This window comes from Peromyscus californicus, unplaced genomic scaffold, assembly GCF_007827085.1.
Source record: "Peromyscus californicus insignis strain IS unplaced genomic scaffold, ASM782708v3 Scaffold_9__1_contigs__length_137607984, whole genome shotgun sequence".
In the NCBI taxonomy this organism is placed as follows: domain Eukaryota; kingdom Metazoa; phylum Chordata; class Mammalia; order Rodentia; family Cricetidae; genus Peromyscus; species Peromyscus californicus.
This window is the reverse complement of record NW_026294617.1, coordinates 64,051,375-64,067,007: the sequence shown is the minus strand read 5'-3', so window position 1 is coordinate 64,067,007 and position 15,633 is coordinate 64,051,375. Positions and strand designations below refer to the sequence as shown.

The 15,633-nt window shown below is 39.8% G+C and overlaps 1 protein-coding gene and 1 pseudogene across 4 annotated transcripts in view; both read left to right on the top strand.

The window, feature by feature from the left end:
• Positions 1-15,633, top strand: part of Arfip1 (ADP ribosylation factor interacting protein 1) — an 87,884-nt gene that overhangs the window by 14,775 nt on the left and 57,476 nt on the right. For 3 of the 4 annotated variants that reach the window (XM_052730356.1, XM_052730357.1, XM_052730358.1), the window contains one exon: positions 10,670-10,771. In XM_052730356.1, coding sequence (XP_052586316.1) covers positions 10,679-10,771 — 93 coding nt within the window. In that variant the 5' untranslated portion in view covers positions 10,670-10,678. Of the gene's footprint in view, positions 1-10,667; positions 10,772-15,633 lie in introns of those variants that run through there. The other variant, XM_052730359.1, reaches the window with a different exon arrangement.
• Positions 4,635-5,804, top strand: LOC128106596 (heterogeneous nuclear ribonucleoproteins A2/B1-like; annotated as a pseudogene).

The following is a 15,633-nucleotide window of genomic DNA, read 5'->3' as shown; positions in this document are numbered from 1 at the left end:
TGAAAGAAGGGAAGGAGTATGTTCAAGAGGGAGCTACAGCTAAGACTGGTGCAGAGTGGACATGACCGTGACGGGCGGAAGATGAGTAGTTAGACGGGGAGGGGGGGTGTTAAAATAGTGCTGGGGTAGTGGGGAGTTGAAAATACATGATGTTCAGAGTTGAGAGCAATGGGTTCAAACACTGATTTGTAACAAATGCAAAAAAAAATGACAAAGTAGTAAATGAATTTCCATATACTCATTCAGATTCAGTAATTACCTGCACTTAACACACCTGTTTTCTTCATTTATAATAATAGGGTCGAGAGTCCTCTGTCTATCGAAGCCATGAAATTATCAGAATGACTTAAAGATGAGGAGGAAATAAACTACACACATTTACATTGTATCTGTAATTTAACTCTGCTTGATTATGGTCAGTTGTAGAAAAGTATAGAGTGCCCCCACTGACAGAGATGAATTTACTCTGGTAAAGTCAGGTCAACATCTCTTATGAATATCTCTTAGGAATTATTTTTGGATTTATGTTTCTGAGGATCAGAAATGTTTCCAGATTTCAGTTTCACTTTTTTGGGTATATTTATAGATATGTAATGATATATTATTAGGGGTTGATCCCACATTTAATCATAGAATTCATTTGTGTTTCACATAGACTTTGTACAGGTAACCTGTTTTTTGACTAGAATCTGTCGCATGAAATCAGTGTGAAGCGTCATGTTGGTGCTCAGAGGTTTTTCAGTTTTTGGAAACGCTAGTGTTGATAGAGCTACTCCTGTGTTTGTCTATTGATCTTGACCTGAGTGTGATTGTAATATCTTAATGCAGTGTTCATTGTATATAGTATTTCATATTTGATTCTCTACCACTGTTACCTGTTTCCTTGTTTTGTGATGCTGGGGATTGAACCCAGGGCCTTGTGCATGCAAGACAAATGTTCTGCCACTGAGTTACATTCCCAGCCCTTACACTTGATGTACCCCATGCCTACGTGACGTGTTGGGACGTTTAATAATACCATATTTATTACATTTAATTTATTTTGTGTGCTTGTGCGTGTGTGCTCCAGCCACAACACATGTGTAAAGTCAGAGAACAACTAATGGGAGTTGCTTCTCTCTTTCTACAATGTGGGACCCAAGGATCACACTCAGGCTTGGTGGCAAGTTCCTTCGTCTTTTGAGCAATCTCAGGAGCCCTAGTACTCTCCCTGTAGTGAGGGAAGTGGAGATTACAGGAGTGAAGTGATGTCTGTGAATTATGGACGGGACAGAGCTGGACCGGTTGGTACCCTTAGTACTTGCGCAGGTCCTCCTTCAGTTTCATTAGGCATGTTGTTTTGCCTAATACTTTGGAGCCATACTGAATAGATGCTGTGCTGATAGCCTTTTGTTACATCAAGGTCTATTTTCAGGATTTGGAAAATATAAATAAGCCAGAAAAATATTGCAGGAACATTTTTTTTTTTTGTTTTTTGTTTTTGAGACAGGGTTCCTTTATATAGTTTTGGAGCCTGTACTGGAACTTGCTCTGTAGACCAGGCTGTCCTCGAACTCACAGAAATGCGTCTGCCTTTGCCTCCTGAGTGCTGGGATTAAAGGCGTGTGCCACCTTGCCCTGCCTTACATTCATCATTTTAATAAGTTGTATTTGTACTAACAGTGGAGGAAATTTCAGAAAGTATTTAAATTATGAGCTTATTAGAATTGCTTTGTCTTTGTATGGGCAAACAAAAATCTGAATAATTTCATATAACACAAAAGGCATTTGTACTTTTGGTATTGGAACAAAATATGGCCTGTCTTGAGATGTATAATTAGTTCACTCAGCACTGCGACCCTCCTGTCTGAAGCCAGAACCAGAACAATTGGGCTGGAATATTTACACTTTCTCTCTTTGCTCTCTGCCTATTTTATTCACTTCTTTTTTTATCTAGAATTGACTGAAATTAAGAATTTAATCCTACAAAACTGGTAGGAAATATAACTACTGGAAAGCAGAAAAATTATGTACTGAATATAAGCAGTACCCTAAACATTGAAATATTTTTGGATACTTTCTATTGCATTTTCAGAGAACTTTATAAAAATATGGTAGATTTACGAAACATCTGGGGAAACTTTCAACTTATTATTATACCTTTAATTTTGTTTGCTCAATGGTAAACTGGGTTGAAATTGAACTGCTAATTAAGTTGTTAACTCTACTAAACTGCTGTTAAACAGTGATTAGTGCCTTATATAATTGGCAAGACTGTGGGGCTTTTCTGTAAAGATTCTAGGGTTTTATAAGCATGTTTTAGAAATTAAGGTTTCCTGGGCATAACTTGTTTCTAATATGTCTTTCTTTTGCCTTGTTAAGATAATCTTTTGGCCTTTGGATGCACTTGGTTAATGACACTTCTTGTTCCTATGACAATCTACCCATAGATGCCCAATTGTCAAATGGAAAGCCTTTTGTTACATCAAGGTCTGTTTTCAGGATTTGGAAAATATAAATAAGCCAGAAAAATGTTACAGGAACATTTTGACCCTTGGTTTTGGCAGCTGTAGAAAGGGTATAGACTAAGTGTTACACTGATAGGAGAGTTACTCTGTGTCCCTAGGGTGAAGATGAAGTTAGTTGACGTTTGGTTGCAAAATTGGCTAGTGTGAAGAGAGTTAGGGAAGATTGTGGCCTGAGAAGCAGTTGGAGAAGTGAGCGGAACTAGCTAAGTCGTTTTCTGGAGCCATGGTATTTTTGTTGTGCCCAGAAAGCTTGCTGGAGAACTGCTTGGTTCATGAAGGCATGGGGTGTGTCCTCTCTAAGGCAGCTGAGATGGGCTGCCTTTATAAGAAACAGTGAGTAGATGCTGACTTCAGCCTGCTAGTCTGAAGACTTTACCCACCAGGCTGTCTACCCAATTTCTCAACCTTGGCATTGTTGATATGTTTGATTAGATCATTTTAATTCACCATTTAATTTCAGCCATCCTTGAAGACGTAGTTAGTGTATTGTGAAGTTAAAGTCTCAAATCAGAATGCCAGATTTGAATCCAAGTTCATCCATGTCTAGTGGACCTCAGCAGATTTCCTAAAAGCAGGAATGATGGTACTGAGGCCAGAGGGTAGTTGTCTCTAAGGTCATACGTATTGATACACATGAAGCAGAGAGAATTCAGACATTTATTGTGTGACATGCACACAGAATGGCATCTGACATATGGTCAATACTTATTGTTAGTTCTTCCTCTTACAGGGCTTCATTTGCAGGAGGATGTGCATTGTTTAATTTAATCTTTATAGGCTGTAATGTCCTCATCTGTGAAGTTGAGAACATTACATTTATCTTACAGGCAGTTGTGAGTATTAAGTGAAATAATTCATGTGATGCTCTTAGTTCAGTGCTGACCTTTAGTGAAGACCCAGTAAAGATCACTTTAACAGTGACTCCTGTTGGTATTAGAATAAGGATCCATTAAGCTAGGAAACTGGCTTCTTCATTCTGATATCTGCAGTTGGTAAACCATTTCAGAGTTGCTACAGAAACATTCATAAAGGTACTGGAGGACCATCTTTCATTCATCTGCTGTTGAGTCTAAAACCAGCTCTAACTCAGGTACTCAAAGAAAGAGGCTTCCCAAAGCTTTCTTTTCCTGAAGGCTTACAGTATGGAGGCTTTCCTAACATTGAGAGAAACATTGAGAGGCCAGCCAAAAATAAACAAATGAGAAATCCATAACCCTTAGCTGAAGGCTGACTTGGCAAACCAGTTATGCCTCCATTATATTTCAAAGATCTAAGATGGATAGTTGGGATTTCTTCCTCTGTGATTGAGTGCACCTGCCATTATTTCGAGATCAGTGATCAGAGTGACACCACAGACCCTATGTGCAGAGTAACACCACAGACCCTGTGGACAGAGTGATCAGATGACACCACAGACCCTGTGTGCAGAGTAACACCACAGATCCTGTAGACAGAGTGATCCGATGACACCACAGACCCTGTGTGCAGAGTGACACCACAGACCCTGTGGACAGAGTGATCCGATGACACCACAGACCCTGTGTGCAGAGTAACACCACAGACCCTGTGGACAGAGTGATCCGATGACACCACAGACCCTGTGTGCAGAGTAACACCACAGATCCTGTGGACAGAGTGATCCGATGACACCACAGACCCTGTGTGCAGAGTGACACCACAGACCCTGTGGACAGTGATCAGATGACACCACAGACCCTGTGTGCAGAGTGACACCACAGACCCTGTGTGCAGAGTGACACCACAGACCCTGTGGACAGAGTGACACCACAGACCCCAGATGACACCACAGACCCTACCAGATTGTTGCTGTGGGTGGATTTTAGACCTCCAAGAAAAATCATTCCTTTAACATTAAAAAATGGTGAAATAGGAGCCAGGCTTGGTGGTCCATATCTTTAATTTCAGCACTTGGGAGGCAGAGGTGGGTGGATCTCAGGCCAAGCCTGGTCTACAGAGCAAATTTCCAGGACAGTGAGGGTTACAAAGAGAAACCCTGTCTCCGAAGGAACAGAAAAGAAATGGTGAAATAGAAATTAGAGAGGCGGTCTTGTGTGCTGTGGTCTTGTGTTCTGTATGCAGGTGCTCTCAGCAACAGTTTCTTGAACCATGGAAGTTCTCACTACAGCATCATGGCGAGTCCTGTGCCTGTGTGTGTGGAAGTCTTGCTCTGTTGCTGGAAATCAGGCTAAAACAACTGAGTCTTCATTGGAGAAAACTTTAAAAATGGCTCTTTTGGAGAGGAAACAGGAAAGGAACTGTTCTGTAAACTCTTCATTGGTGGCTTACATTTTGAAACCAACAGAAGAACATTTAAGGAGCTGCTAGGATCAGTGGGGAAAGTTCACAGATTGGTTATGAGACATCCTTCAAGCAAAGGATAAGATGATTTGATTTTGTAACTTTCTCATCCCTAGCCAAGGTTGATACTGCCTTGACTGCCAAGCCTCTTCAATAGATGGGAGAGTAGTTGAGTCAAACATTCCATGTCAAGAGAGGATTCTGGAAAACCTGGACCCCTTGTGACTGTGAAGTAGCTGTTTGATGGTGGGATTAAGGAAGATCCCAAAGAACACCACCTTAGAGATTACTTTGAATATGGAAAAATTGATACTATTGAAATAATTACTGATAGGCAGTCTGGAAGGAAGTGGGGCCTTGGCTTTGTTACATCTTACGATCATGATCCTGTGGATAAGTTGTATTGCAAAAATATCAAACCATCAGTGGTCGAAATGCAGAAGTAAGAAAAGCATTGTCTAGGTAAGAAATGCAGGAAGTCTCAAGTTCTAGGAGTAGAAGTGGAGGTTTGGGGGTTCTTGTGGTGGCTGTGGAAATTTAGGATCAGGACCAAGAAGCAATTTGTGTGTGCTTGTGGGGGTGCGGAGTATGATGGGTATAAAAGTGGATGTAGGTTTTGGGGTGGCTATAATGGGTATGGAGGTATACCTGAAGGTACAAGTTTTGGAGGAAGAAGAGGAGGATGTGATGGTGAAGGACTTGGATGTGGCAGCCAGGTTTGGGGGTTATGGCTGTGGTTATGACAACTATAGAGAAGAAAATTACAGAAGTGGAGATTACAGTGATTTGGGAAATTATAACCTGCAACCTCCTAACTATGGTCCAGTGAAGAGTGGAAACCTTGGTGTTATTGGGAACATGGAGGAAACTGTGGTCCTGGAGGCAGTGGAGGGAGTGAGTGAGGAGGTCTGGTGGGAGGAGCCAGTGGAGATTCTTCCCATTTGCTATGGTCTTCACTGTATAAATTGGAGAGGATGAAAGACCAGTGTGTCGAACAGCTCTAGATTATTGAAATAACAGTGCTTGCCGGGCGATGGTGGAGCACGCCTTTAATCCTAGCACTTGGGAGACACAGACAGGTGGCCAGCCTGGTCTACAGAGTGAGTTTCAGAACAGCCAGGGCTACACAGAGAAATCCTGTCTCAAATCCCCCGCCCTCCAAAAAAAAACCAACAAACCAAAAACCAGTGCTAAAGAAACCCTTATCTCAGTCATACCTTATAAAATAGAAAGTGAGAAGAGTGATCAGCTTTTTATTTGTCTCCAAACACATATACTGGTTTTTAAAGGGTTGTTCCCTGCACTCCAGCTGGATAAAGCATGTGCCTCGTATTAATTCCCTCACCTTGAGTTGACTCAGTGGACTGCACTGGCCTGCAAATTTGATTATCAATTTTTTAAGAATCTGCAGACCAGCTGTTACTTTAAAAGTTTCAACTGTATGAATTTAAGATTAGGGTCTGGAGGGTTGGAGAGATGGCTCAGAGGTTAAGAGCACTGACTGTTCTTCCAGAGGTCCCGAGTTCAATTTCTGGCAACCACATGGTGGCTCACAACCATCTGTAATGAGATCTGGTGCCCTCTTCTGGCCTGTAGACATACATGCAGGCAGAACATTGTATACATAATAAATAAATAAATCTAAAAAAAAAAAAAAGATTAGGGTCTGGAGACATGTCTCAGTGATTAACATTTGCTGCTCTTCCAGAGGAACACATTAGAGGACCCAAAACTACCTGTAATTCCAGATCCAGGAGATCTGATCTCTTCCTCAGACCTCCATGGGCACCCACATGTGTATGGCAAAAATGCACACAGAACTACACGTAAATAAAAAAATAAAAATAATTCTTTAAACTTACAACTAAATAAACATGGCTTTAAAGCAAAGTTAATACAAAACTTACTAGTTCCTAAATATTTTCCCTTTATATATGCTCGAGTTATTTGTGTTATGATATTTCAGTAGTATGATGTTATGATATTGTATGGAACATCTCCTCTTGCTCTGAATTCAGTGAGATCATATCAGAAGTTGAGAAATTGGCCTCAGTTAGTATGGACACCACAAAAATAAACTAACAGTAACAATCCAACAAGATTGGGTTTACTTTAGCTTATTTTTCAAGGAGATATGGTTCCTCGTGCTGGAAGGAGTGATAGGCAACATTGTGTCCATAGTCAGGAAGGAGAGAGTGATAAATATTAGTGCTTAGCTCCTTTTCTCCTTTTCACTCAGTACAGGACCTCAGCCCCTAGAATAATGGTCTATCTCCCCATGTCAGTTTACCTAATCAGTTTACCTGTAAACCCTTACATTCATGCCCAGAGGCTTGACTCCTAGGTGACTGTCAGTTCATAGCAAGCAAGTTCTCTGCCACCAAGTGGCAGCCCATCTCAGGGGTTCTTTTTTTTTTTTTTTTTTTTTGGTTCTGTTTTGAGACATAATTTCTCTGTGTGTAGTCCTGGCTGTCCTGGAACTCACTCTATAGACCAGGCTGGCCTCACCTCCTAAGTGCTGGGATTAAAGGCCTGTGCTACCACCACACCAGGGGTTCATTTTTTGATTTGCCTTTTTTTTTTTCCTTTTTCCTGTCACTGAGATTTTCAGTCATTGAAAATACTTCATTTTTGGTCAGATGTCATGGCACATGCCTATTACCTCAATATTTGGAAGGTGGAGGCAAGATAATTATAAGTCAACCCCAATTAAATACGGCCTGGGTTACATGAGAACTTGTCTTAGAGAAACAAAAAACAGGGAAAAAAGGAACAACAACAGGGAAAAAAAAACCCTGTCATTTTATATAATTGAAAATAATAGCTTCTAGATCTTCATTAGTTCATCATCTCAGACTTCATTGGATTTTCCTTGGGACTATATTTCATTTTCTTGGTTTATGTTATGTTTTGACTTGTATTCTAGACACTGGGAACTGTAGTGGGTTGAATAAGAATGGCCCCCATCCACTCATGTATTTGAAAGCTTGATCACCGGGGAGTGGTACTGTTTGAAAGGATTAGAAGGATTAGGAGGTATGGCCTTATTGGAGGAAGTACGTCACTAAGGGTGGGCTTTGAGGTTTCAAAAGCTCATGCCAGGCCCAGTGTTTCTCTCTCTGCCTGTGGATCAGGATCTCAGCTACTTCTCCAGCACCATGCCTGCCAGTGTTCCTTTGTGCTCCCTGCCATGATAACAGACTAACCCTCTGAGACTGTAAGAAAGCCCCCAGTTAAATGCTTTTTTTAATAAGCGTTGCCTTGGTCATGGTGTCTCTTCACAGCAATAGGACAGTGCCTAAGAAAGGAGCATTAGGCTATGGAGTCTAGCTTGTTGGTTTCTCTTTTAATACTATTTCCTTTGTTTTAGTGAGTAATTTTCACATTTGGGCTTTCATTACAAACTGTTTCTTGATGGTGATTCTTCTATTTGGATCTTTTCTCTTTGGTTGAACTCCTTTGGGTCCATTCATCCCAACAAAATTCAAGGGTTGGAGATGTAGATAGAAATAGATTCCCTTACTTACTAGATCTATCCGTTCCTGGATGCTCTTTCACCTTCCCTTTTCCTTAAATTTCCACTAGCTTAAAAAGGCCACCTTTTGTACATGTTCCTAGCTAAAAGTCAAGGAGATTGTCCAAATTTGTATTTGAGATTCTGTGTGACGTGTGTGTGTGTGTGTGTGTGTGTGTGTGTGTGTGTGTGTGTGTGTGTATAAATATACACATAGAGATGGAGAGAAGACAGGTAGTTGGACTTTTCTATTCTCATTCAGTGTAAAACATCATTTATTGGCCATGTATACTTCAGAGTACAGTCTGAGTATGAGGGTCATTGCCCCTTTAGTAGTTCTGCCAATTTGGGGAAAGGAAGCTGTGCTGCCACAAGTTGGGAGACAGCAGAAAGTTTAGACCTTTGGGTGGCACCTGTGAATGTTGGGTCGCCATGAAGGCCATTTGATCACCAGAGGACAGAGGAATCCTTTTTCTGCTGTGTAAGGGGGCCTAAAACCTTAGAGTCTGATGTTGGGTCATTCCACATTATGTCTTTGGATTGGTTATTGCTCAAGAATGTCTGTACGCTGCACTGGTCCACTGTAGTTGGTGGTTGCTGCTGTGCACTTATGGGGATGTAAGAGAGCAGATATTTGGGAGAAATCATTCTCCTTGTTGAAAGATGAGAGAAATGATGAGCTGGTTGTAGGTGGAAAGAGGCAGCTAGCTCCTTAAGACTGTTTTCATGGAGTCCCACATTCATGTTGGGTCAGGCTTCCTCCACCCACCGGACAACTGAGACTAGGAAACGGAGCTCTTTTAGGTTGGTGACGTCCTAGAGAATGGGACCCTTGCACTGAGAACCCAGTAGGTTTTGTTTTGTTTTTTGTTTTTTTTTAATCTCTTAAAAACTAAACAAAACAAAACAGTTCTTCCAGAGGTTGCTCAGTGAATTTTTTTTTCAGTGTTATCAAACCTAGAGTCTTGCTGATCATTTCTTAATTGCATTTTTTTGATTCAAGTCTGTAGATTAAACATACATGCAGTGCAGTGTGGACAGTAGCTAGATTCAGGTGTCAGCATTGAAACACATTACATTGGGAGCTACTGATTCCACCTCTGACAAGTACTTATTCCAGTGCCATTTTTTTAGTAGCTATCATTGTTAATTTAAGGCGTATGTAGCACTTTTAAAGACATCAGTGACTAAAAATGGAGAAGGAAAGGTCACTGGTTCTCTATGGCAAGTTGAATAAACTTTACTTTGAAGGTTTTAAAATTTAGAGTTGGAGAAAGCAATTTGAAGATTCTTTGTATGAAATTCTCACATTAATTTGTCAGAGAAACAAAAATCATTACTGAAGCAGAAATGTTTTAACAGAAATAATTGATGTTCTCTTAATTTAATCTGAACAAGTATACTTCATATAGTTATAAAACTAAGGAGTCTATTTTTCATTGTTACTTTGCTTTTAGAACTATAAAGCTAGTGGATAAAACTTCAGTTCTTCTGGTGCACATATTTTAATATAACTTTTTGTTATATTAAAAAAACTTTTTGAGGCCGAGTGTGGTGGTACACACCGGTAATCCTAGCACTTGGGAGGCAGAGGCAGGAGGATTTCTGTGACTTTGAGGCCAGCCTAGTCCACAAAGCGAGTTTCAGGACAGCCCGGGCTGTTATACAGAGAAACCTTGTCTCGAAAACCAAACCAAACCAAACAAACAACCTTTTCCTGTAGACAGAAGCTCACTTTGAAGCCCATTAAATAGGACAGGTAGACCATCTGTGTGTAAGTTACACACCAAGCGTGGCTTCTGTAGTATTTCTTCCGTTATGAGTGGTAGTGTATCATAATTCTAAGAGGCAAGAATGATGCCCCCTAGTACTTGTCATGTGTAACTTTTCTTTAAATCAAGGAATTTAGATTGAATGCAATAAAAGCAGCCAGGTGTATTTTTTTTTAATTGTCTTGTCATCATGTTGACTATTTATACACACATATATAAAACATGCAAAACATATATATATGTATATATATAATATATCAAGTTATAAAAATATTAGACTGCTAGGTAGTAAGTGTATGTGAATATAGTCTTAAAAATGTATCTCTTGCCGGGCGGTGGTGGCGCACGCCTTTAATCCCAGCACTCGGGAGGCAGAGGCAGGCGGATCTCTGTGAGTTCGAGGCCAGCCTGGTCTACAGCGCGAGATCCAGGAAAGGCGCAAAGCTACACAGAGAAACCCTGTCTCGAAAAAACCAAAAAAAAAAAAAAAAAGTATCTCTTATAGTTTGGTATTTGATGGCTTTTTCTCTTCTCTTTAATTTTTTTTTTTAATTTAGGAGTCCGACATGGCTCAAGAGTCTCCCAAAAACTCTGCAGCAGAAATTCCGGTAACTAGTAATGGAGAAGTTGATGACTCCCATGAACATGGCTATCACAGGGTAAGAGCACTTTACTTTCTATTAATGCAAAGAATCATGACAAGTTTTTGCCAATAATCTGAGGTTGTTATAAGGAATACTGGATAGGCTGCGACATTGATTTGCCAAGGCTTCAGGGCCATAAGCTTTGCTAGTTAGCTTAGTAATAGGCAACAAAACTATTAACTAAACTTTTATGCCATTAAGCAGAATGACAGTATATCTTACAATTTTGGCATATAATTTTATGTAGCTTTTTTTACTTTTCATAAGAAAAAATACTAGAGTAGTATTTTATCCTTTTAAATATTATTTATAAATATTAATATGTCCTTTTAAAATTTCACATCATCTAATGCTTTTTTTAAAAGTGCATAATTCCTAAGTAACTAACTGTTCTTGATTTTGCTGTTGTTTTAGTTACTTTTTGGTTGCTGTGATAAAATACCATAACCAAAAGTGGCTTATGGAAGAGGGGCTATTTTGGCCCTGGTTCCAGAAAGAGAGTCCATAGTAGATGGGAAGTCATGGCATAGAGATAGGAGCAGGAAGCTGGCTGATCAGATTTCTGTCCACACATAGGAAGCATAAATTGAGGGACAGGAAATGTAGTGAGGCTATGAACTCTCAAAGCCTATTCCCAATGGTATACTTCCTCCGGCGAGGCTCTGACTCCCCAAACAGCGCCATCAGCTGGGGACCAAGTGTTCAAATACATGAACCTATGGGAGCATGTCTCATTCAAACCACCAAAATAGTTAACATCCCAAAAGTGGCATAATTGATTCAGAAAGAAACTGAAATCTAAGGTGCGTTTTTTCGTATGGGTGTGTGCTGGGATTGGACCTGGAACCTTGTGAAGTTTAGCATACACTCTACCACTGAGTTACAACCGTAGCCTAGAGTATTTAATTTTGCTCTGCCTCCAAATTTGGAATTCAGTTTAAGGCATTTTAAAGGAATATGAGATTGGAAATAATCTGGGTTCAAATTTCAGCTGTGTCATTTCTAACAAACCTTGAGAGTGTTTCTGTTTCTATAATAAAAATATTTACTCTCTTTAGGATATTAATAGTAAGTGAGATGAGTAATGTGCCTTGTAAGGCCAGAAATGAAAGTGATACTTGTTATTTTTGGGATTAAACATTCTTCTAATGACATTTGATAAGAGTGTACAACTTTAAAAATATGGTTTCTGTGGTCTTGAAAAGGTAGTTTTGTTTTTTAGACTTGTTTGTTTTTTTAGACAGGGTTTCACTATGTATCTCTGGCTGGCCTGGAACTCACTATGTAGACCAAGCTGGCCTTGAACTCACAGAGATATGCTTGCTTCTGCCTCCTGAGCTCTGGAATTAAATGTACACACCAACATGCCCAGCTCTGTGTGAGTGTGTGTATGTGTGTGTGTGCGCGTGCGCGCACATGTGATTGAAAAACTAGTGGTTGAAAAGTTCTGAAATTATTTTATAGCTCAGATAGGCTTCAGCTTTCTGTTTAAGAATGAAATCTTTGTGTGATATTTTAGCTGTGTCAACTAATTCTCTGTTGTGGGGCCTATGCTTTGTAACGGGTTAGCACAGCCTTGACCTTTTCCTGCTACCTGCTCGTGGTGCCTTTCTTTTCTAATGCGCAGATGAGCTTCATATATTGCTGTGTCTGTGAGGCTGGGGAGAAACTCCCTTCTGGTTGGGAACTTCTATTTTAGATAGCGCTCTGTGGTAGTTGTCAAGCCTGAGATTCATCCTAGTGTTTTCTGTTGCCAGGACAGAGTACTTGAGGATGACTATAAAGAAAAGAGGTTTGTGTAATTTACAGTTCTAGAGGCAGGGAAGTTCAAGATCAGGTGGCTGCATCATGCTGTAACCTGGTATCACATGGGGAAAGGGCGTCTGTGAGAGGTAAATATGAATACATAGAACAGCCTGGTTTTGAGAGAATGAACCCAGTCTCATGAGAAAAGCCATTCATGTCTTTCAGAAGCCTCACTTTGAAGACTACTACCTTGGCAGCATAAATTTCACCAGGGACAGACCATATTTACACTAGTTATTTATTTCACTTTCAAGTACTTTAATTAGACTTCTGAGCATGTATAGTCCAAAAATATAGTAATTGAAGGAAGAATCAAATTCTGAGCATTCAGTGAAATCATTTACCTCCAAGATAAAACTGCACAATAAGGAAACTCAAGTTACTGCTACCAATTACTTAAAAAAAAAATCTATTAGTTCAAATACTCATTGTAACAAAATTTTAATCATTTTTCTTCTAAATTTTGATAACTACTTTAGCACATTTATTCTGTGAATATTTTTTAAGTAACTTCTATGTGCCACACAAGACACTGGGAATATAGTAATGAAAAAAATACCTACCACTAGAGAATTGACACCCTAAAAGACTTATCTGAAGGTGGACCGACCATAACAGCACTTGGGAGGAGGTGCAGGAGGATTGCTGCAAGTTCTAGGCTAGCTTATCGACACAGTAAATTATAGGCTAGCCAGGGCTCCAGAGTAAGATTCTGTCTCAACACAAACAAAACAAACAGCAGAAATATCTAGTGAAAGCTGAAGACCTGTAAGCAGTGAAAATGCACTGTATACAACGTGTGTTAGGATTACCTCAGTGGTGGAGCGTGTGCTTTGAATTCATCCCCTGTGCAAAAAGTTAGAGCTGGGCGGTGATGGCACATGACTGTAATCCCAGTACTTGGGAGGCAGAGGCAGGTAGATCTCTGTGAGTTCAAGACCAGCCTGATCTACAGAGTGAGTTCCGGGACAGCCAGGGCTACACAGAGAAACCCTGTCTCGAGAGAAAAAACAATTGAAGTTAGGTTCAGTGTTGGAAAAGTCACCACCTTTAGCCTATTCTTTTTCTTAAAATTCCTGTGTATGGCTTATACACAGGGAAAAAAAGCACCAGTGTGAAATGTGAAGCTCTATGAAACCACCACTGAATAAAGATTCAGAGATCCAGGAACTCAGACCATGTCCTCATTGCTAGGCAGTATGCCTTCTCCTTTTCAGGGTGACTACCACTAATGTAAATATGTCTAGATTGTTCTATTTAGTTATTTCTTTATTTAGTTTGTTGTTTTGAGACAGGGTCTTTTTTTTTTTTTTTTTTTTTTTTTTGGTTTTTCGAGACAGGGTTTCTCTGTGTAGCTTTGCGCCTTTCCTGGGACTCACTTGGTAGCCCAGGCTGGCCTTGAACTCACAGAGATCCACCTGGCTCTGCCTCCCAAGTGCTGGGATTAAAGGTGTGCGCCACCACCGCCCAGCCGAGACAGGGTCTTCTTATGTATCCTAGACTGGCTTCAAACTTGTGATCCCCCTGCCTCAGTCTCCCAAATGTAAGATGTGTAAACATGCCAAACATGGACTGCGTTTCACTGTCCTTTTTTATTATCAGTAGATTATCAGTTTAGAGTTTGTGAACTCACTTTTACTAAACATCTGTGAAACTCATTTGTATTGTTGCTTATAGCAGTATTTTGTTCTTTTAATTGCATTATAATTTTCTATTTGTAATTTGGTTGGTGGAAAGCTAGGATGTGTCCAGTCCTTGTCTATTGTGAATAAAGCTGCCTTCCCACTCCTGTACAGGTCATGAGTCCACAGATGTGTGACAAGCAGTTGAGCCAGTCAACAGCTTCACTGGCAATGAAGGAACGTTCTAGTTGTCAGCAGCTGAGCTTGCTCTTGGTATTTGGTGGATAATCCCACTTTAGCCATTCTTATAGAGGTATAATGATGGCCTAGTATGCAGTTCTCTGATGACTAGTGCTGTTGAGCAGTTGGACTCACCATTTGGATGTTGTCTTTTGTGAAGTGACTTTTGTAGTTAATTAGGTGTGAACTTTTTTCTCAGTGATTTGTAGAAATTTATATTCTGGGTGTAAGTTCCCTGTTTGGATGTACCTATTACAGATAGTAGCTTCCTTCCACCACAGGCTTTTGTACTCTGTAAATATAAACATGTTATATATTACTTTTGCAAGACAGAGGCTTTCATTGGACAATTTCGTATGTAAATATAATGTATTTTGGTCATATTCACCCTAGTGGTATCTTTTAGTGAGCAAGGTTGCCAACTAAGGCCCTTGTAGTTGCCCCGTTCAGTCTTAACAGTTGTACTCTACCCCTTTTGCCAGAAATTGATAATATTAATGAGTCAAATTTATCAACCTTTCCCTTGCTATCCTATTTAAGAAATCTAGTATCATGAACAAACTTTCTTAGGTGTGTGATTTATCTTGAATTAACTTTAACTTTGAATGTGATCTGAAACAGAAGCCACAGTTTGTTCCTCCCCTTCTAAATTAATACTATACAATTACTCCAATCTGCTAAAAGGCCTTGTTTTCTGTCCATGGAAAATGAGGCTGGTTGTGGAAGTCCATACCTGTCATCTTGGTATTTGGAAGGCTGGACTAGGAAGGTTACTGAAGTTGAAAGTCAGCCTGGACTATAGAATCAGACTGTCTAAAACAAGACAAAAAGTGAGCAAGGAAATTGAATCTTTATCTTACATAGAAATTAGCTCATGATGGATTAAAGACTTTCTGCCAGACACTATATAATCTAGAAGGAAGCAGAAAGAAAGTTTTAGCCATGAGTTCTTTGGTATAATGTTGAAAGCAAAAATAAACAGAACTCTAGCAAACTCAAAAATTTCTGCATAGCAAAAGAGCCAATAAACAGAATGAAAAGAAAACTACAGAATGGGAAAAAATACTTACAAACCATATATTCAATGCAGCTAATGTCCAAAGTGTCAATAGCAGACAACCCAATTAAAAAATGAGCAAAGCACCTGAGTAAACTTTGTTTTCTATCTTTCTCTGTCCCCCCTCTTCCTTATTTCCTGTGCCAAGGGTG